The 23,698-nt window shown below is 37.8% G+C and overlaps 1 protein-coding gene across 6 annotated transcripts in view; it reads right to left on the bottom strand.

The window, feature by feature from the left end:
* Nucleotides 1-23,698, bottom strand: part of NEK10 (NIMA related kinase 10) — a 119,517-nt gene that overhangs the window by 33,921 nt on the left and 61,898 nt on the right. For all 6 annotated transcript variants that reach the window (XM_052797737.1, XM_052797701.1, XM_052797729.1 and 3 more), the window contains 5 exons: nt 22,525-22,654; nt 21,853-21,923; nt 15,018-15,231; nt 4,893-5,076; nt 4,718-4,804 (listed from right to left, as the gene is read on the bottom strand). In XM_052797737.1, coding sequence (XP_052653697.1) covers nt 4,718-4,804; nt 4,893-5,076; nt 15,018-15,231; nt 21,853-21,923; nt 22,525-22,654 — 686 coding nt within the window. The remainder of the gene's footprint in view (nt 1-4,717; nt 4,805-4,892; nt 5,077-15,017; nt 15,232-21,852; nt 21,924-22,524; nt 22,655-23,698) is intronic.

Here is a 23,698-nt window from a genome sequence, read left to right as displayed (position 1 = left end):
TATTTTCCTGCTATTTGGTTTTACCAGCAGAAATGCAGGTACAGTTACACTGTAAATCAAAATCAAGGAAAAACACTTTAAACATGACTAAGCTAAGGTAAAGTTGGGAAACTTCTTAATTTTAAAATAAGAAAAAAATGCAACTAATAAGCTGTTATCATCCCATCACTCTTCTTTCCTTTTGACTCAACATGTCCCTATCCTCTGTCAATCTTGATCATTTTAAATTATAAGGACTTCAGGGAAAAAAACCTCCATATCTCACTAGAATCACAGAATCATTTAGGTTGGAAAAGACCTTCAAGATCATCGAGTCCAGCCATCATCCATGCCCACTAAACCATGTTCTGGAGTACCTTGTCTACGCACTTTTTTAATACCTCCAGGGATGGTGACTCAACCACTTCCCTGGGCTGCCTATTCCAACGTCTGACAACCCTCTCAGTAAAGAAATTTTTCCTAATATCCAATCTAAACCTCCCTTGCCGCAACTTGAGGCCATTTCCTCTCGTCCTATCTCCAGCCACCTGGCAGAAGAGACTGACACCCACCTCACTACAACCCCCTTTCAGGTAGTTGTAGAGAGTGATAAGATCTCCCCTCAGCCTCCTCTTCTCCAGACTAAACAGCCCCAGCTCCCTCAGCTGCTCCTCGTAAGACTTGTGCTCCAGGCCCCTCACCAACTTGGTTGCCCTTCTCTGGACACGCTCAAGCAGCTCAATGTCTTTCCTGTAGTGAGGGGCCCAAAACTGAACACAGTACTCGAGGTGCGGCCTCACCAGTGCTGAGTACAGGGGAACAACCACCTCCCTGCTCCTGCTGGCCACACTATTTCTGATGCAGGCCAGGATGCCATTGGCCTTCTTGGCCACCTGGGCACACTGCTGGCTCATATTCAGCCGGCTGTCAACCAGCACGCCCAGGTCTTTTTCCACCAGGCAGCTTTCCAGCTGCTCTTCCCCAAGCCTGTAGCGCTGCATGGGGTTGCTGTGACCGAAGTGCAGGACCCGGCACTTGGCCTTGTTGAACTTCATACAATTGGCCTCAGCCCATCGATCCAGCCTGTCCAGATCCCTCTGTAAAGCCTTCCTACCCTCGAGCAGATCAACCCTGCCTCCCAACTTGGTGTCATCCGCAAACTGACTGAGGGTGCACTCGATCCCCTGGTCCACATCATTAATAAAGATATTAAACAGATCTGGCCCCAGTACTGAGCCCTGGGGAACACCACTTGTGGCCCGCCGCCAACTGGATTTAACTCCACTCACCACAACCCTCTGGGCTCGTCCATCCAGCCAGTTTTTTACCCAGCAAAGAGTACACTTGTCTAAGCCATGAGCCGCCAGCTTCTCAAGGAGTATGCCATGAGAGACAGTGTCAAAGGCCTTGCTCAAGTCAAGGTAGACAACATCCACAGCCTTTCCCTCATCCACTAGGCGGGTCACCTGGTCATAGGAGGAGATCAGGTTGGTCAAGCAGAACCTGCCTTTCATAAACCCATGCTGACCGGGCCCGATCCCCTGCTTGTCCTGGACTTGCCATGTGAGTGCTCTCAAGACAAACTGTTCCATAATCTTCCCAGGTACTGCGGTCAGGCTGACAGGCCTGTAGTTCCCCGGATCCTTCCTCTGACCCTTCTTGTAAATGGGAGTCACATTGGCAAGCCTCCAGTCCTCTGGGACCTCCCCTGTTGACCAGGAACGCTGATAGATGATGGAGAGCGGCTTGGCAAGCACCTCCGCCAGTTCCCTCAGTACTCTTGGATGGATCCCGTCTGGTCCCATAGATTTGTGAGTGTCCAGATGGCATAGTAGGTCACTAACTACTTCCTCCTAGATTAAGGGGGGTATATTCTGCTCATCCTCGCCTTCCAGCTCAGGGGGTGGAGTACCCTGAGGATAACAGGTCTCCCTATTAAAGACTGAGGCAAAGAAGGCATTAAGTACCTCAGCCTTTTCCTCATCTCTAGTGGCAACGTTCCCTTCTATATCCATTAAAGGATAGATATTCTCCTTGGGATTCCTTTTACTGTTAACATATTTGTAAAAACATTTTTTTTGTCCTTTATAATAGTGGCCAGATTTAGTTCTAGCTGAGCTTTTGCCTTTCTAATTTCCTCTCTGTATGACCTAACAAGATCCCTGTACCCCTCCCAAGTTGCCCGCCCTTTCTTCCAGAGATGATAAACTCTCCTTTTTTTCTTGACTCCTAGCATATACTACTGCCTCTGTGCTTCTGAAATGTGCAGAATCTTGCTCCTGTAGGATTAATCATTTCAAGTACCATGAACAACTATTCCAGAATCTGCATACCCTGCATTTGGCAATCTTAGGAGTTGTTAAAGGAGCTGGTCTTGTAGAACTACATTGTCTAGACTAAGAACAATAATCCTTTTCTTAAAGGATAATTGAAAAGCACAGGGTATGTAAAATTATTAAAAATATTATGACAATTAGTAGACTATAAAAAAAGCTAACCACTATTACACTGTCACTCACATACATACCAGCTTCTGTGCCACTGAACAACTCAGCATATCATGCCTTTTTACAAAATACCACCCCAGTTTTAAATTAAAGTGATATTTTTCTACATTTGCAGATCATGTTTTCTCTGAAAGTGATGTGATGGCAGCATGATTAGACAAACCCTTTCAAGACCCTGATCAATATACCCATAACTGAAACTCACATTTTCATGTTAGAAGTTTGCAAGTTAGCTAGATGAAAGTTGGTCACATTTTCCCCTGTAATGCTGACCTGCTTGACAAAACCATGGCTGATAATTCAAATGCTGTTAGCCACTTAGTAGCAATGAATGCGGCATAACCCAAGCAATACCCAAGTATCCTGAATTTATAATAGTTTTTTTAAAAGCTATCTTTTCTTTTTCCCTGAAAAGAAGAAAAATTTGTCAGCATTTATTACAACTGATCTACAATGCTAACACTAAGTGGAAACTACAGGTGATCTAAGAACATATGACTGCAGAATTATTTTTCTGAAAAAGCAATCCTGAAGTATCTATAGAAAAATTAAACTCTATGCTGGGAGGAAAATGGACAATGACTTCCAGAAATGTTGATTAAAGTTACTGGGATTAATAGGAACTGACTGGATCCTTCCACTTAGAGTATTTCATTAAATCAATGGAAACATGGCACAAAAGTATTTAAATATTAGAAAAAGTTGATGTTTTGTTAATGTCCAAATGTTAACAAAGAAAAATTAACAACAAGGAAATCATTACCAATAATGCTTTGGGTATGGCAAGTTACAAACTACACAAAGATTTCAAATGTCTGTGTACAATGCTGAACTAGCCCACAAAGAATTACACTTCTGGGAGATGCCCAATGTGGTATTCTTCAGTATAAACACCAAAACAGAACACTGGCTCCGCAGGCTGCTTTTCCTCAAGGGGCTCCTCCTACGCAGCCCCCTCCCACAGCCAGACTAGGCTTCCCTGTACCCCGCAACCTTTTCTTGTTACTCTCTCAGCACAAGAAAATAACAAAGAAAAAGCACTTTTTTTCCCTTTGATTTATTTTTTAAAGAAAACTTTGATAATAAACTCAGGGCTGGCTAGCCACAGGTCCTCCAGCCTTTAGAATGGCAGGCTATCCAGTTACAATTAGCAAATCCTATTAATGGATTTTAAGTAGAATTATCAAATCACTTATTTTCCCTACACTAATGGCTAAACATTTCAGTTAAAAGCAGTCATATTTCTTCAGTACCTGGGCCAAAATCTGAAGGAAATCCAGCTAGTAATAGGACTACAAATAGATAAAGTAATGTTATTCTACGTTTTTTGAAGCCTTGGACCTTGCAACAATAACATTTATTAATCTTCAGACAGCTACATTCCCTTCACCTTTTAGAAATACAGTTTAAATCACTCACAGATTTTCTGTCAGCACTTCATGGGCTGAATGGAAATCTCAAATTTTGCTCAGCTCTAATACCAATCTTTTTTTTTCTAGTATACAATGCTCTTTGATTTTCTCTAATCAGAATCCCATCCCATTTAATAGGTAGATCATGGTAGCTCATAATTTAGCAGGTAGCTCACAGTGGTTACAGATGTTTCACATATCCTTTTTTTTTAATTTTCATATATTAGAATATAATAAAAAAAATATTACTTAAGATAACACCCAACACAGCTGGTGCTGTCCTATCTGACTACCACAAATAACTACAGGCAGAATTAATGCTGTGTTTTGTCACATAATCCCTTCCTAATTTGAATCTAATCATTAAGCATTCCTTCAATTCCACTCAGTCAATGCATCTAGAGAGGTAAAGCTTGCCTCTTTCAACTTTCTTTTTTACATCCTCTAACAGGGCACTCCATTTATTCATATGCACAGCATTATTATTACTGAGACAAAAGTTTTCACACTCTCTTCCATCTGTTTATTATCAATGAGTTATCTTATGCTTCAAATTTAAAAACACCTTCGTTGTCAGGTTGCTCGATAATAGTCCAGCTTTCATAGCCATACTGCAAAATATGGGGACAAGCTACACAAAGACTATGTGATTATACTGGAAATGGCTGCCACCGAGGCATAGTCATTTTATTTTTCTTTCCTTAGGACCCACAACAGATAGTGAACTTGCAACAAATCATGAAATACCCTAATATTTTGGAATAAACAACTACTTTGCTGTTAGAAAGTAGTGTACACTTCATTCTTAAGGAACCTTACCAATAGCAGACTCTTTCAAATGACTTGAACTGGAGCTGCTGAAGTTGTCCAATACGCCCAGCTCACCATCTAATTCAGAGAACATATCTGCACATAAAAATGAAAGCAAAGAAGCATTTAACCCACCTCTGACCAGCATAATAGTACTCCTGATGCTTCTTTTGCTAACGACTACCTTTCTCAGAGTTCTCTAAACTGCTGTGATCCTCTACCAGTATTTCTTCATATGTTCTTTCCTCATCTCTTCCACATGCAGGTTGACAGCTTTCAGCTGGGAGGTCAGTATTTTCTAAAAATTCACTTTTGCAGCTGGCTGCTCCACTGCTGCTGCTATGAAGACTCAACTTCTCGTAATTTTTCTGACAACAAAGAACATAAAAGAAATGATACATATTGTCTTTATCCAGCACTCATTAGAAAAGCTGCAAACAGAAGTGTCACTTGTGTATACATGCACATAAAAATGAACTTTTTGTTCCCACTTAGCTGTTAGTCCGGGACTACATGGTACCTGGTTCAGCCACTGATTCTAAATTTAGAGAAAAACTTTCAAACTCTTAATGTAAACAAATTATTTCTAGCCTTCACATAAAAGGCATTTTTGGTCTTGATGAAGGTCTTTTTATAACAAGCACTGAAAGTGAAAAAAATTAAACAAATGCCAGATCAGAAAGAAATACTGAACAACACAAAAAATAAAAGACTTGACAAAGATAGCAGATTCCCAGATACAAGCAATGGGAGATTTACTCTCTTCCAGAGTAACAGTCTGGAAGTTATTCCAGACTGTTCTAAGGAACAGTCTCTTCCTCAGATAATAAACAGCAGACCAGTTCTGGACAATGAAAAACCTGCACAATAGTCAAGATGGTAGTAAAATATGAAGTGAACTTGATATGATGTGATGCCAGAGAGACTCCCCAAGGCTGACTGGCATTATTAAAGCAGAGCTAAGACAAAAAAAAAACATGGAATATAAATTATTTGCCTGTAACATTTAAGTGCTGATTCTTGTCTGTAGGACAGGGTTCTTTAATGAGTATAAAATTCTGCCTCTGCTGCTGTCAATGTTTATAGCTTTTCTGGAGAGAATAGAGATCCCTGATCCCTGCTATTGCCTCTCTTTTAATGCAACATGTTTTGAAGGCAGACTGTTTTTATGATCTCTTCATATATTGTTCCAAGTCTTCTCATATTATTTCTGTTGTGCATAAATAAATTGATGCTTTTTTTTACTCTACCTTGTCAGAGCAAAGTGCGATAAAGGAGAACAGAAGATAAATTATATAAATATATCAGATTAAACGAATGAGCATCTTTAATATTAAAGTAATTTCAGGAGACAATACATTCCTAAATACTTATATTCTTACCAAGTGTGTCAAAGACAATTTGGCTTGTATCTAAGACAACGTTCTTCCAAAGTTTTTCCCATGAAGTATTTTGACCTTACTGGGACACAGCAGAATGGATGCACTAGAAACCCTTCCTCCTTCAGAAACCTAACTGCACCCCTGAGCACTGACTATACCACTGCCTGCACAATGGTCTGCTTCAATTACTTCCCCATCTTTTGTTCTATTCCCAAAACTATAACTTAACTTGTAAGACATGGCTTGTCAAGCTTTTCTCTTTAAATTTGGGTGGGAAAAGATAATTTTATACTTGAGTACCAGATTGAGCTTACGTCCAAAACGCCACAATAGCAGTGACTGCAGTGTAGCACAGAATGGCAACCACTAACGATGACTTTCAAGCTCACTTAAAGAGAGCAGTCTAGTCATGGCATATGAGCATGTTTATTGTGCCCTGAACAGTCAGTGCACAATTTCTGAAGAGAACCAATTCACCTGCTCTGCATCAAAGAAAACAAAGTAAAGAGAGAGAAGGGTCAAACTGCATGGACATTTCAAACTTAAATCTCCTTTCAACATTGCCAATACTGAACCTCACACTCAAATGACTAATTGTTAACAATAACTTGTAAATCAGGTGGAGCTAAGGGAAAAAAAAGATCAAAAAGACTGCTGTTACCACTTGGTGTCAGATCTAACTGCCACATCAAGAAAGGAAACCTGTTTGAAATGTGTGAACCGAATTCTGTAGACCTCATTATAAAAATAATTGTCAGACCTGCTATAGAAACTATTTAGAGAGCAGTGAAGCGTATCCTAAAACCTTAAAGCAGTTACATAAACTGTGAAGTTATAACCTGTCTATACATAAAATCTGGTCCATTTACATAATATCTAAACATAGAGCACTACAATATTTCATTACTAATCTGAGAGTAATAAATAAATTTACTGTGATATATTTTGTCCTACCTATACAATAGCTAATAATTTTCAAAAGTGAGATATACAGTTGTTTCTCTTTTGAGTAGGACACCTGCCTGATTTAGAAGGACAAAAGTACCCTGACTGGAGGAGGCTGGGATGTGAGTTCAATGCCACTTCTGCTCAGCATTGGAGTAGGACCATAAGGATATAAAGAACATAATTTTGTGAGAAGAGCATGGAGAAAGTATTCTCCAACACCTTGAAACAACCATTTCCATAGCTCTCAGTATCTCGGAAAGATTTCTTTCAGACAAGCAGAAAGACAGATACTTATCTTTTGAAGAAATCTGTGAAACAGTGGAATATTCAAAACATCACAAACATTGAAACATTAGTTAGGTTGATATATATTAATTTGAACTGTGCTCATACCTACGCTTGATTCTAGACTCCAGTATTTTACAAATCTTTCTGGAGGCTTTGTCAGTTGATCCAGTTTATTTTCACATTTTCATAATAAACCACCTTTGTTAAAACAAACTCTGCCTTCTAGTATAAACACACACAGTTCTAAAGGAAATCTAAGGGGAAAAGAGTCCCTGTGCAAAAAATGTTCAAATTATGAACCAATTAAATTTTTTTCCAGGATTCATCTTTTTTTATGAATGAGCAAAAGCATCTGTGGAAACACTTGAAATTTGTGTCCCAGCCACGAAGAAAAACCTCCGTCTACAAACTGAGACTCTTCATCCATATCCTGTATACTCGCACCATCTCTCTCTTCACTGGTCACCATCACCACTGTAAAATCAGATATACTTTATTTTTGGAGAAATGAAACTTGAATTGGTCTTTTCGACTTCCAATAGGAATCTAATCTTTTATAAATTTAAATTAACACTGTCAAAATAAAAAAAAAAGGTAGGCTTAACTAATAGAAAGATATTGAACTTTTGTTTAGCTCTGTTTTGCCATATTGCTGTCCAGAAGAATTAACTTTTCTGTCTTCAAGAAATATAGAGCTCTCTAGTGGCATTTGCAAACACCGTTTAATTAATCTTCTTTATTAGAGACAAGTAATTACAGCATTATACTAGTCAACTGAATTTCTATTTCAAGAAAAAAAAAAAGTACTACTTCCACTATTAAACTATTTGTAAAAAACTAGAAGATGGCAATAAAATGAGTAACAGCTAACATGAAATTGTCAGGGAAAAAACCATACTAAACCAACATATTTCTTTCCGTAACAAAGTAACAGCTCTTGTGCATTAGGAACAAGAAGTAGATGTTATTTATAATAGTTTTAGTAACGCTTTTGACAATGTTTCTCACGACATCTTACAAGAAAGCTAGGGAAGTGTGACCTAGAAAAAATCATGATCAGTTGGCTGTATAATTGACCATAAAAATTGTACTCAACTTGGTAACTACTTTCATTGTTTGTTAAACTGAAAATGGGTAGTGAGGACAATTTTTTCAGGATCCCTTCTGACCTTGTTCCAAAACCATTCAATGTTGTCACTGAATTACAATGATAATCTGCATAATGGGATAGATAGAACGTCTATTAAATGTGCCTAGATGGTGATACTTTCACATCATATATCATATTACAGCATATACATCATACACAGAGTTGTGTCAATGCAAGTGACAACAGGTGTCAAAAAGTTTTGAGAAACTGGAGAAACTAAAAGAACTGATGAAGTTTAAATAGGGAGAATGCAAAGTTCTATGAGCAGGGAGAAACAACTGTACAAATGCACAGACTGGGGAAGGACTGGTCAGACAGCAGCTCTGCAGGAAAAGATATGGAGATTTTGGTGGAGCAGCAACAGAACACAACTCATCAATACCATGCTGTTATGAAAAGGTAAACATCACACTGGGATGTATAAAGAAGAGAATCATCCCTAAGAACTGTGTAATCTTTCTACTTGGTACCAGGAAGGTTCTCAGTTGGAGTAATTGAGTCCAGTTTTGAACACTACACTTAAAAAATGTGGAGAGACAGCAAAGGAGAGAAATGAGAATAATCAGAGGTCTACAAAACACAACTTACAAAGTAAGACTGATGGAATTTGTATTCAGTCCAAAGAAAAAAATTACAGAGTGAAGATAGAACATATAAGAGAAAAGAAATAACTCTTACATATTTCCACTGTGGGTAGGACAAAAAGTAAGCAGCTTAAGCTGCAACAAGTAAAATTTAGGTTAGATTTTAAGACCACCTAACAGTAATTAAGTGTTCAACTATTGCATCTATCTGGGATCCTGCAGAGAGAAGTAAGTGTTCATACAGTATGTAACAGGTTTGAATGTGCTTAGTAAATGCAGTGTTCTGGGGATATTCTGGACTTAGTGCTCTCAGAGCACTTATATAACACTTAAGAGTGGGTCTGAAAATTTCAAGTGTAATGTACATCCCATATGTGCACATGCATATGTCTATCGAATATCTCCTGGAAACAAGGCATACACAACACATCTACTCCGTCAAGCATACAAAACAAGACCAACATTTTCTGAAAGCATCAGACTAACTGCAGATACAGTATATAGCACAGTGTATATGTGCTATGGGTATGCCCAGGATTTCCAATTATCTTCTGACAGCACTTCAGGCATCCTCATGGTTTTCCAGATGTTATCTTCAGATGGAAAAAGAAAGACTCATTTAGACATGTGATTGCTGACTGTAAAGACACTTTTTGCATTTCTGCTGTTTCCAAACTGTTCCCTAATTCGGCATAGTTTGCCTTGGGAGAGACTTTCTATCACTTGACATTTTTATTACTGGTCAAATACCTGTCAGGAGTGACAGGTAGCTCTAACGCTTGAAGATGGACAAGATAATCTCTGACAACTCTACCAGCCTTATATTCTGTAATTCTATTAAAGTACTTTGATGCACTAACAAATTGAAGCTGAATTAAACATATTATGGGTTTGTCCTTAATAGTTTGATCATACATTTTCACAGGTAGTAACTTGACTATTTTCTACATTCAGCAACTCTTAAAAAAATTATACGTGCAAAACAGTTTTTGCATAATTATTTTTTTCTCCAAACATAAATAGTATAAATGTAAAAAGGTTACTTTCTTCTTATCACACCAGCTCTAACTTCTAACATTTAAACTTTAATTCCAGTACCTGCTACATAAATGCCAAAACAGAATGGTATCAGAACAAAAACAATGGAGTGAAAGGTGGGAGATGAAAACAATTTGTGGAATGCTAAGCTTTCATGACATTCCTGATTCCTCAGTCATTTCCAAAGCAATGGGAATTGTATGCAGCAGTGCATAGACAGGCACTATCACCCAAATTTTTTTATAAAATTTTAATAACTTTTTGATAATAAATTTTAATAAAAATAGGAATTGAATATTCCAACCTAATAAAGATTGGACTATATTGCTGCAATATTAATAACCTGTTGCATTCTATGTGTTTTAAAACTAAACATACTCTTTGCTTCAACCAATACAAAAACAGTTGCTGCATTCATACACAGTTGTTTTAAGAAAAAAAATCTTTTATGCATTGATTGGCTGAATTGAGCAAACTACTTATACAAACACACAGAAAAAGGAAATTAAAATTAACATTAATCCAATCTTTATGTCTTTTTCTGAGTTAACAAAAAAAAATAGATGAATTCACATCTAATTGCTAATTAAGCACTACTTTGTAATGCATGTGGTGATGCTTAGAAACTAACATGATTGTTAGCACAACAATTGCCAACAGTGCAGAACAGAATTTGTGTATGGGGGGAAATGACTTGGTAAAAACGCAGTTAAATCATTTTGTGTTTCTTTGCCCTTCAGATAGTTGTGATCCTGTCCTCATTTATTCTAAAAACTTGAGAAAATTGATGGCTGCTTTTAATTACAAGAGTTGCCAGTAGCCTGCAGGGTGGTTACAAAAGTATGGATTCTTAAACCTTGAGGTTTAACCCTCCCCCCTTTGGCCACACATCCCTGTGGATGAAGAAAAAGGTTGGGATAAAGAAAATCCATTCCTGTGGATAAAGAAGAGCGGGAGCAGTAGCATGCTCTGTATTTACAGGTATTCCTACAAAATGCTTCACAATCATTTACATTAGGGTCTTTGTGATAGAAGAGACATACAAAGAAATCCCAATGTTTCTCAAGCCTTCAGATACACTATTGATGTTTCTAAACCAATCTAGAAAAGACAGTACAATCTACTCTTAATTTTCTACAGGTGGATTATGAAGGTTTATGCCACAGATGAAGACAGGAAACTGAATCAGCCATTTCAGGTCTGGCCAGGCTCTTTAGTTCAGATGTAGTGCTGTCTGAAAACAGCTATACTGCTTCTTTCACTATTTCCAGCCAATAAATAGTTGAACTGCTTCTGCAAGATGGTGCCAGGCAGGCTTCTGGATAGGCTGTAACATACCTGCCTGCAAGCAGAATAATCAGAGTATGTCTCCTAGCAGCAGCATCCTAGTCCACCAGAAGTGCAATACCTTGATACCTGCAGATCTAGGTCTGGGAGGGCCAGTGTTGACCTGCAGCTAAAAATCTTATCTAGATGGAAGATAACTCACCTTAAGTCTATATGCCATGCTCTTCAGCATGCTGGGTTAGGGGAAGACTTGTCAGTTCAAGTGTGAAAACAAAGAAATGCAGAGCGCAACCTTGCTAATAAGCATTCTTGTACATTTGAACATTAGGACAAAACACTCAGCTAACTGTGACCTAAATGGACCAGCTCAGACCAAGCACTGTTAATGACTTCTGACACCCTATTAGCCCTGACAAACACTGGATGTGGAGCCACTCCACAGATCGCACTGCACTCAGAACCAAAAGTTGTACCTACTTTTCCATTATCTAAGCATCTTAGTCTCCCATTACTCTACACAATTGGGAACTTCATTTGAATACATAGATTTGCATATATGGATTTAAAAATAAAATGTGTATTCTAGTGGCATTATTAATACAAAAATTAAAATAAGCTTAAATTCTCAAAGAACACAGTATTACAAAAAACTGCTATAGAGAAAGAATGTGACAGAATATGTGTGCCATATGCACAGATCAGAACTTCAGAAATTGAGAAAAGGAAGTTATTCTGATCAGTCAGGTAGCCTATCATGTCTGCCCATTTTTAGTACATTCTCTGAGAGTAGCAGGAGGTACAAATGGCTCACATTTTTGTACATATTTTTAGCTGACAGACTGTGACTATAAAGCTTACAGTTTTCTCTCCCACATTGAAAATATAGGACAGATCTCAATATTCATCATTCTATATTGGTTTAGGTATATTTATATTTTACATTTAAAAATCTGGCAATGAGAAAAATGTTATTCTATTTATATGTCAAACAGTATGTGAACACACTGGCTTATCAAGGGCTTCTAAGCATTATTTCTAAGTTAAAAACACTTCAAGATACATGCAGTAAATTAAACGATAATGGATGATGCCCGTGTAATCAAACACATATTTCCAAAGTAATAAAAGTGACTTATTTTCAGCTTTTTGCAAACAGCCAAAATAACATCTAAGTTTTTCAAATCTATACACCTCAAAAAAGCAATCGAATTATTATTTGGCTACCTTCTCATCTCTTTAAAGGAAAATATTAGAAAGACACTTTCATTATTAGTTAAATCAACTACTGTTTTGAGACTCAGATTTAGCTTGGAACACAGAAAACTCAACTTTGCCACTGGTCTGTTTGGTGACCTTACACAAACTACCTTTTTCCTCTCTACCCTTTCCTACCCAGAGCACAAAAATATAATACTGACCACCTTGAAATGAAAGGTACTATGTGAGAGATCATTACTACAATTATGATTACTTGTTTGCTATACCCTGTGTTATGTCAGCAACCTTCGACTTTCAGAACTGAACACACTAAATTTATTAAACACCTTTCATCCCTACATCTGCTTGTGTTCTTACATAAACAACAATTTCTATGGAAAACAAGGAAAGATAAGAATTTATGTGGGGAGCTGATAATGATTGTCTTTATTAGGATTATTTTCAAGCACGGATTTTATGCTATACTTGCCAAGCAATGTAACTACACATCTCCAACATCATCTACTGACCTGCCTTTCAGTTGCCTACTTATCAGCTTCCATACTGGTCTTAAACTACTTACAAAACAGATTCCACTCTGGTTCCAAAAGATCTCTGTTGTTTAGTTCCATAAACCAGGACAGAGAGTACGCTCTTTATTTCAGAAACATTCACAATATGACACAACTGGGATGAAAAAGGAGGCCATAAGTACATTTTAGTAGAGAGAAAACAAAGTATAAGAAAGCTGGCTTCAACAAAACGTTGAACTACATGGCAGAAACACTGAATTCTCCAACACCACAGAAAAATGACAAATTACTTGGCTGTGGAATCGCCAGGGCCTTTACTAAGATGAATTAGGTTGTCCATACCTCACAGAGTTTTTATTTCAGGAACAGTTGCTTGAAATTCTTCCTAGTACTTTTAGTTAGAATATTGTCTTTTTTTCAAAAGTCAAACTTTTCAGGAATAATTATTCTCTTTATTAGAAATCCTCCAAGTTCATACAATTTTCCTATAATACTGGGAACAAAGAAACAACATCGCTCCTTCTGTTTCTAAGCCCTGTAGCACTCCTCTGAAATTTGAAGGATCCTAGCCTGATTTATTCTATCTTTTTTACAGCAAGGACACCCAATTAGGTCTCCCACTTCTCATTACTGAGCCATACTCCCCTCAGCTTCTGCAGTGTTCTGGATCTGTCAGATCTTCTTGTTGTACCTGTTTCTTTTAATGTACATAATAAAATATCCATTGGAGTGGAACCAGAATTACAGTATTCCTTCCTTGAGAAGATTAGCCATTAACCCCCAAAACAGAGAGGCATTTTCCTTCTCATTTTGTAGATAGGTGTTATTTTCCAAGTATTTATACAAAACAAAAATACTCTGACTTCAATGTAAAACTATTAGTTCTAGCCTATCTTACAAGTGTCTGGATAGGGCAATCTTCTCTCAAAGACAGCATAACTGCATTGAAATCCCAAATCAAGCAGCTTTCCATCCATAGCACATTTTTTTTCAAGTTTCATCACAGTTATGCGACAGAACGACTATATCAAGATATAATGACACACAACAAGCTTCCAAATGTGTAGGGTAAGAAAACTCAAAAACCAATGGAAAATAATTGCTTATACTGTTTTAAGTTATAAATCCTACTCTGTATCTTTCTTTTACATCAGTACCTCTTACCTTTCAAATTACAGTGGTTTGTTAAGGTTTTTCTGGAAGATTTTGGCATCCTTTTTATTGAAAAAAAAGGTATAATACAAATAATCATCTTGGACTGATAGGCTAAAAATCTACTGAAAAAAAATGATTAACAATTTCTACAAGTCTTACATTTAGCCAGGAAGGTGAAGATAAAGAACATATTAAAGAAAAAAAAAAACAAACCAACATCCATGAGTTTAGGACCAGGTGTTCCTGAAAATTATTTTCCTACACAGAAGTTCTTCTGCAAACTACTGAGCCCTGATAAAAGAAATCTAAGAGAGATACAATAGCTGAACAGACAAGAGTAGCTGTGTAAGTTCTAACTTTGCTTCACAATTACCATAAAAATGATTATCCCAGTGAGCTTTCACCACCTTGGTTTTTTTTAAAGTAAATTCTCTGAGATCATATACAAGTGTGGTTCATTATATAAAATACTGATGTCCTTCGTGAAGAATGCTTAAAACACAGCCTGAAGCAAATCAAAGAATTTTAAGAAATATTTCTGCAGAACTGCATCAGACAGTAAGAAAGCATGAGTTTTACTGATAAACACCTTATCAGCATCACTGTTCTTTTTTTAGCAATCTGTAATTAAAAACTATATTTATGTAGGTTCCATTTTCATTTTGATTTATTTTCTGCTTTGTTGTACCTTATTTTCTCAGATATGGCAAACAATAAGAAAAAATAAAGCCTAATACATGTACTTACTTGTGATAAAACAGAAAGCTGATGGTGATAGGTTACTGCATTTCGATTAGCCTCCATGAAGTACCTCTGGGTTCGTCTCCTCTCCCGATCCAGTTTCTTCTCCAACATGAGATGAGAGGTAGATAAATCATCCAGGTATTTCATCATCACATCAGAGAGCAGCGAGCTGACCTCCACTATGTCTGGACGTGCCTCTGCATCAGGAGTCAAGCATCTACAGAAAGAACATTCTCTAATGAAAGTTAATTACTTCTTTCTAAAAAACTGTTTACTACCACTGCATTCCTCCACTGATATTTATCAAGTCATGCTGGCCAGCACTCTGCTCAAGCCTGCGTGGGACAGTTTAACACTGGGCAGCCTTGGTGTTGACACACCACAGAGCACAGTCTCTAGCATCAGCTGGAGCAATTGTCCTTGGCACCAACCCAGACAGAACTGCTATGGGGGCATGTCCAGGTTTCGGCTGGGATAGAGTTAATTTTCTTTTTAGTAGCTGGTATAGTGTTGTGTTTTGGGTTCAGTATGAGAAGAATGTTGATAACACACTGATGTTTTCAGTCATTGCTAAGGAGTGTTTAGACTAAGTCAAGGATTTTTCAGCTCCTCATGCCCAGCCAGCAAGAAGGCTGGAGGGGCACAAGAAGTTGGGAGGGAACACAGCCAGGGCAGCTGACCCAAACTAGCCAACGAGGTATTCCATATCATGTGACATCATGCCCAGTATATAAACTGGGGGGAGTTGCCTGGGGGATTGCTGCTTGGGAACTAACTGGGCATCGCTCGGTGAGTAATTGCATTGTGCATCATTTGTTTTGTATATTCCAACCTTTTTATTATTATTGTCATTTCATTATTGTTGTTATTATCATTATTAGTTTCTTCCTTTCTGTTCTATCACTGTTCTTATCTCAACCCACGAGTTTTACCTTTTTCCTTCCAATTCTCTCCCCCATCCCACTGGGTGTTGGGGAAGTGAGTGAGCAGCTGTGTGGTGCTTAGTTGCTGGCTGGGGTTAAACCATGACAAGGGGGCTGCTGCTGTGCACTCCCAGACACACCAGGGAGTGCCTGGTACCTCTTCCTGCGGCTGGGGGAGACATGGGCCTCCCTTGTGGGGACTGTGCTCTGGTCAATGTGCTGCACCACAGGACAAAGCAGCTGTGAAGGAGATGAGTGTGCTGTCAGGAGGATTTATAGGAGAATGACAAGATCTTCTCAGAGACGAGACCCCCAAACAACACAAAGAAGGAGGAAAATCTAGAGATTACCCTCAAAGGACCGGTGGACAGAGGCTCCCAGGAGGAGGTAGGCTGGAGACTTGTGAATTCTGCCAACAGAAGGAAGGATTTTCCTCCAACTACACATATACAATTAGACAACAGGTGTAGTGACCTAGGAACAGTTGAGGAAGAACAAGACCTAAGAGAGGACACATCAGAGCCAGGTGAGTCTGAATCAAGTGTTCATATCACAAATAAGCAGTAGCAACTGACAGTCAGCTGAGACTGAGGGAACAGAGGCATCCATCTACTTGATCTGATTTGATGATTGTGAAGCCTGTTGCTTGTGAGGTGCTTGGATTCAGGACATTGCAGAGATACTACCAAGACTCATCTGGCCCTTAGGCTATTATGCCCTGCTGCTCATTCATATGGGCATGAATGACACTACCGGGGCCAACCCTGAACATACTGAAAGTCACTACAGAGAACTGGGGTCAATTGTGAAGGGCAGGGGGCTGAGGTAGTGTTCTCCTCAATTGTTCCAGTGAGGGGGGAAAGGGTCAAGCAGGATGCAACCTACACTGCAACACCTGGCTGCGTGTAGTCAAGAGCTTATGGGTAAGGATCAAAGGAAGAGACCAACATGGGTGACACTGTGGCAGATGCATGCTATAAACCACCCAAAACCAAAGAGGAAGTCAATGAAGACTTTGTTGGACAGATGAAGGAAGCTTCATGATTGCAGCCACTCATACTCATTGGGGCCTATTAACCACTCTGATATCTGCTGATAGGGTAATATGGCTGAGTGCAGCAATGAGGAGATTTCTGGAATCTGTTAATGACAATTTCTTGATGCAGCTGATTCAGAAGCTAAGTAGCAAAGGCACTCTGCTAGACCTGTTGCTTACAAACAAGGAATAATCAGACAGGGATGCAAAGATCAAGGGCAGCCTCAGCTACAGTAACCATCAAACTGTGGACTTCAAAATCCTGAGAGAAGTGAGAAAGACAGAGTGTATGATTACAACACAGGACTTCAGGAGAGCAGAAGTCAGCCTGTTCAGGGATCTTCCTGGTAGAATCTCATGGAGGACTGTTCTAGAAGGTAAAGGAAAAGCTTGGGAGAGCTAGCTAATCTTCAGGGACACCTCAAAGCACAAGAACAGCCCATTCCTGCATGTAGGAAGCAGGGGTGGGCTACACAGGAAGAATATACAGATATTGCCCAAAGGGTGGAGTTAGGAAAGCCAAAGCTCAGCTGGACTTGAAACTAGCAATGAATGTGGAAGGCAGAAGAAAGGCCTTCTACAAGTACATTGACAACAAAAGAAAGGCTAAGGAAAACGTGGACCCACTGTGCAACCTAGTGACAAAGGACACGGAAAAGGCCGGAGCACTCAATCCCTTTTTTGCTTCCATTTCCATTGGGAAACTTTAGCCTTAAGTGGTCCAGATCTCTGAGCCTACCTGTGGAATCCATGAGCATGAAGCATTACCACACAGTAGAAAATATAATGAGAAAGTGTTGACGCGGAAGTCACGGACACTGCACACAATCAATATGATCAAGCAGATGCCACTTTATTGCCAAGATAGCTCGGTTTATATGTTCATTCTAGTTACTGTTCACGCATAAACAAATTAGAGATTGGTTAGCATGAGCTGTCCACGCGCCTAGTTACACCTAATGATTGGTTATATCAACACTGTACATGCGCATAAACATAAGGCATAATTGGTTGTATTAACTAAAACATGCGAAACTTGTCTCAGTCTAATTGGTCAAGATAAGCTGCCGAATTGAGGTTCTTTGTGCCAAGTTCCCTTTATCGTGGAATGCATACCTGTGTTCTTCTAATTGGTATCTTTCTTTTTTTGTCTTCTTGTTTATTCTGTTCAAGGCCTTCTAAAGGCGTCTGGAATGCTCTTACTACCGTTAGCTAAATATGTGTCCACAAGCAAAACGTCCTTGAAGCCTGCTGCCTACAAAACATCCTTGGCTCACAAATTGATCAATTCTATCGAGTCTGGATTGTTCACTATGTGCCCATTACTTTCTTGTGGGATACTTGGAAAGTATTTAAGCCAATTGGACATGCACAAGCCCATGGGACCAGATGAGATGAGCCTGAGGGTGCTGATGTAACTGGTCAATGCCACTATCCATCACGTGTGAAAGGATCAGAGGGAGGCTCCTGTAGCCTGGAAAAAGTTGAATATCACACACATATCCAAGAATAGCAAGAGGGAAGATCCAGGAAGCTACTAGCCAGTCAGCTTCACCTCAGTCCCTGGGAAAATAATAGAGCAAATTCCCCTGGAAGTAATTTCCAAGCACACAAAGGACAAGAAGGCAACTGGGAACAGCCAGAACGGATTTGCCAAACAGTAGTCATACCTGACTAGCCTGATTGCTCTCTACGATGACATTACTGGCTCTGTGGACAAGGGGAGAGTAGTATATGCTGTGGGTAGCTTTATTTTAGCAAGGCCTTTGCCACAATATCCCACAGTATCCACAGGACTATAAGGCAGGTAGATAATTGGCTGAACTTCCTGGCTTAAAGATATCTCAGCAGCAGTACAAAGTCCAGCTGGTGGCTGGAAGTAGCATCCTCCAGGGATTGATATTGGGTCAGTACTGTTTAACATCTTTATTAATGACCTAGATGATGGGATGGAGTGCATTCTCAAAAGGTTTGTGAAGATCAAATTGCAGGGATCAGTTGATACATGGGGCAGGGCTGCTGTCAGAGGGACATGGGCCACCTATACAGAGATCTGATTGCTGTCTACATAATGGGAGGGTATAGAAAAGATGGAGCCAGACCCTTCTCAGAGGTGCACAGAGATAGAGCAAGAGGCAATAAACACAAGTTAGACCACAGGGAAGTCTGATTACATATAAGGATTACTACTACTACTATTACTTTTAATCACAAAGACAGACAAGCACTGAAGAGGGCCCAGAGAAGTTGTGGGATCTCCATCCTTCAAGATATTCAGAACTCAGTTAGACAAGACCCTGAGCAGTGAGCGAGCAGATCTAATTGTATCTGCTTTGGGCAGATGGACCTGATGACCTCCAGGGGTCCCTTCCAACCTAAATTACTTTACAGTTCTATGCTTCTTGTTTCAAGCACCCTAGGTAGCTGTTTAGTAACAGTAATAATATACTAATAGGTCTTTTTAGATCCCCAGAATATTTTGTATGTAGTGTAGGACATGAAAGCTGATAGGGACAGTTCTGCATAAACTGTCTTAAATCTGTTAACTCCAGTGAACCTGATAATTTACTGTGATTTCCCTGCAAAGTACTATTGACCAGCTAGCATACAGTTACACTTAACCCAACACCCTTCTTTAAAGAAAGTGTCACAGAATGATTTTATTATTTCTAAACCAGTACTTTCTAAATAAATATAACTGCCATGTAAAGTTGCAGTTTTGAAAATGTTTTACAGTATTGAACTTCTTGATTTTAATCTTTTTTGTTTAAATTTGCTCAAATCTGTTGATTTGTCTCATTAATTTTCATAAATTTGTTAATCTGTTTTACTTAAAATTTTATATTTCCTTTAAACAGATGCAAGTTTTTCACTCTTAAGAAATGTTTCATTTGACTTTTTCTTTTTAATTTTTTATTTTAATCCACTGAAATTTGTCAAAATTTTCAACAACGTGAGCTATAAAAGATTTCTGATAAGTCCTTAATCCATTTCTCATGCATCTAAAAATAAATGATTTATCTATGACTAAACACTGAGTAGATTGATGTTCAACTCTGAAAGACTTTGATGGTTATGATTCCAGAACTTTCTTTAGTAGCTTAATCCAATAAAACTGTATTTTAGTAATAACAATAATGAAGAATAATAATAACACTAAATGCAAATCTACTGTTGCAACATGAAGTTTTCTATGTTTTTTCTAATCATTATCAATAAACTATTTTTTCTATTTATAACGTTCACCTTTGAATATGTGTTGTGCTTCAGTTATTTGGAAAGAACTTCATTTCTGTTAATGTTTCCTCATCTATAAGTAAAATCTCATTGCTACTGCTTTTCTTTAATGTTCTTTATTCTTTCTAAGTATCTCACAAAGCATAAGCCAAAACCCAAACATAATATTTCATTTAAGGATTAACCCATAGTCAGAGAATCAACATTTTTAAAAAAACATTTTATGCTTCCCACTGCTATTAAATAAGTGGAAAAATTCTTACATGATAGGAAAACTTAATTTTAGTATTTTTATACAAATACCTATTTAATCATCTATTTAAACCAGTTAGCCTCCATAGCAGCCAGTCTCATGATGACATGGGACTTTCAGTGAACCTGTATTTTCAGTTTTCAGTGAACAGCCACAATATCTACAATCATAAATAACTCAATAGCTGGCCTTGGAAAAACCCTCAAAAACTTCCTATTACAGAGTTTCTCATTATTATCAGGAATGAAAAGAAGGAAAAGACAGAGGGCCAGATATTCACATAACTTTATTTAAATCACTGATAAAGATGTGTTTAAAATTTGTAAGAGAATGCAATACATATCAATACTGGTATTATGTGACTGGCAGATATTTTCTGGATGCATTTGAGATTACTATATTATTCTTAAATAGCAAGCAATGAATTAATAAAGCCAGTTATTCTAACTAACTACAGATATCTGTAAGTATTTAAAATATTAAAATTCATTTCAGGACCTCTTAAACGTAAATGTTAGTTCTATTAGCTCCCCTCCATTGTTGTCCTTCATCCTCAAGGTCTTTAACTGAAACCTTTTCACACAATAAAACATAGTATAACTATGTTACAGTCTTTGTGCAGTAAAGTGCTTTTTAGAGACGGAATTCAACATCTGAGTGAGAAAGAAAAAGCATTTTTGTGCTAAGTGGAGTTTTTCTAAAATGGAAAAATCAAGAGAGCTAAATCTCATAGAAGTGCACCAATTCATTCTCTATATGAATATATTCTCTATATACACATTACATTATCATCAGGAAGATGTAACCATAGTTAAGAGAAATATGGGATGAGTGAGTGGAACAAATACAGGCTCATCTTTTCCTCCATTACTGCATTATCTATGCTTTGTTATCTCTGCTATCCTGCTAGCAGGATTACACGGTAGTGGGAAACATATTTCCATCAGTCAAATAAACACACAAAACTATGAATGTGATCATACAGTGATCTATAAATAACATATTGCAACACGGTTACTTCCTTGACCATAAACTGCACTTGAAAACGACTCAAAATGCTGTATTTTCATGGGGGAAAAATTGACGCGTAGGGAATTAACTACAGCACTGGTATTAAACTTTAGTACTGCGTATAAAGTCTATACTGGCTGGTAAATGTGCTGACTATACTGACATAAGTTTTCCAGTTGCATGTATGCAACTATATTGCATATGTTATTAGCAGGGTAAGGAGATACCTCTGTTTTTCTTTAAATCAGAATATATTTCATATTCAGAGACAAATACTAGTAGTTGCTAAAGTCAGCAAACTGTCACCACTGCTGGAAACATATGAAACAAAAGATCTTTTCAGCAGGATGTTGAAATAAAACTAGATCAAGTAATTACCTCTTAATGGTAAATGACAGTTTTTCAGAGTACAGTCCTTCTGGCACAGGTTCATACACAGCCCCTACTATCTGCAAAATAAATAATCTACAGGTAATTGAAGAAAAATATTCCATTATTTACTTGAAGATCCCATATGGTAAGTATTGTTCCTTGAAACAACCTGATGGGCATTACATCATCAGCTCTAACTTGCAAAACAACTTAGAACACATCTTCTAACGCAGGATGTAACTTCTAATCAGGTATCCACATTAATGTACGTGCTCACTGTAGATCAAAGGGCTACAATATCTGAATAAGGGAAACATTAAAAAAACCCCCCACATTGATTTATTTTTATTTACGATCACATCCTAAGGTGTAATACACAATGCGAAAGAAAATCCAGTATTACAGTACATCAAGAAATTTTATATATCTAAAGATCCTATCACCAAATGCAATGATAAAAATATGCTAGTCTGAGAGGTAATAATACACTAACATTTACAAGTAATTTTTGCAATTAGAATGGCAAGATAGCAATTCATACAATGATAAACACTTGTGCTCATTCACACATCAGACCAGAGAGCAGTTTATGCTTCTATAACCTTAAACATAAATTCTTACGAGTCTAGTGAACACATGCAGAAATAATTGGTAGGTTGATCTGGCAAATCCAAATACCTTAGTTGCCAAGGAGAGCATATTGGTGCTGTAAAACGGTGGGTTCAGAGTTGCCATCTGATAAAGAATGCATCCTGCAGCCCAGACATCAGCCTTCTCTCCATACGGCTCACTCTTTACAACTTCAGGGCTAAGTAAAAAGCAATGCAACCCACAAGTGCTTAATTAATTCACCTAGAAGTAGGCTTATTTTTTTTTAAAACACCCAATATTTAGGTAGTCACTACAACATACTTTGAGAGCATATACAATCATGTTCAAAAGGTTGCATTTATTTCCTTTATCAGCCAAATTCTTTAAGTGGAAGTACAATTAATAGCTTTTCCACTTCTACTGCAGTACTTCTTACAACACTAGTGGTTTATATTTTGTTCACTTGTCCTTTCCACTCATTTCATGTTGTAATGTCTTTAGACTTAATGGATACAAATGAACTACAGCATTCAGAACTTGTTTACAATCATGGCATTTCAATAAAATGGACTAGAGAACAGATAAATATATCATATCCTTTTGTAATTCAGATATCAGAAAGATTTGAATAGGATTCCTGTATTTAGAATGCTAACGGATATGATTTTGCTATTAATGTGAGTAAATAAACTTTACTCATTATATCATTTTCATCCTCTCAAAGCTAATGCATTCCCTGTGAGGGTGCCATGTGGACACTCAACAGCCAGCTGAAAGACAATTAAAAAAAAAATCCATTGTAAAGACCCATTTAAAGCAAAAGGAAGAAGGCAGTAATTTCAGTTTTGACTCAGTACGAAGCAGACTCCAATTCCTTCTCTTAATTTCCTCAGCACTTTTCATAAGCCTGAATGATAATAATTTATATTAGTAGGGATATTCTGATGCTGGAGTTCAAGTCTTAGCAGTAAGTAAAGGTCATATCACATAATGTGGGTTTTTTTCACTTAGCATCTTCTCTCTGTAATTATTCAGAGATATAAAAAATACTTGACTCCTTTTATGTGTAAAATCAACTTGAAAACTTACTTGTTTTCCTTTTCCTTTCAGCTTAGAATTTGGAACTACTGTATCAACTTCATGATTATACTACTGATATATTTGGTAAAGTGCCTTATTTTGGAGCTGAGAGGTACTGTGTAAATTCAATTAATGATGCAGTCTGTATAAAGTATATTGCTAGACGGTGTGCTGCTGATAT

The sequence above is a fragment of the Harpia harpyja genome, chromosome 1 (assembly GCF_026419915.1).
Source record: "Harpia harpyja isolate bHarHar1 chromosome 1, bHarHar1 primary haplotype, whole genome shotgun sequence".
Taxonomy (NCBI): Eukaryota; Metazoa; Chordata; class Aves; order Accipitriformes; family Accipitridae; genus Harpia; species Harpia harpyja.
Note: the sequence above shows the minus strand (reverse complement) of the source record. Positions and strands in the feature narration are given on the sequence as shown.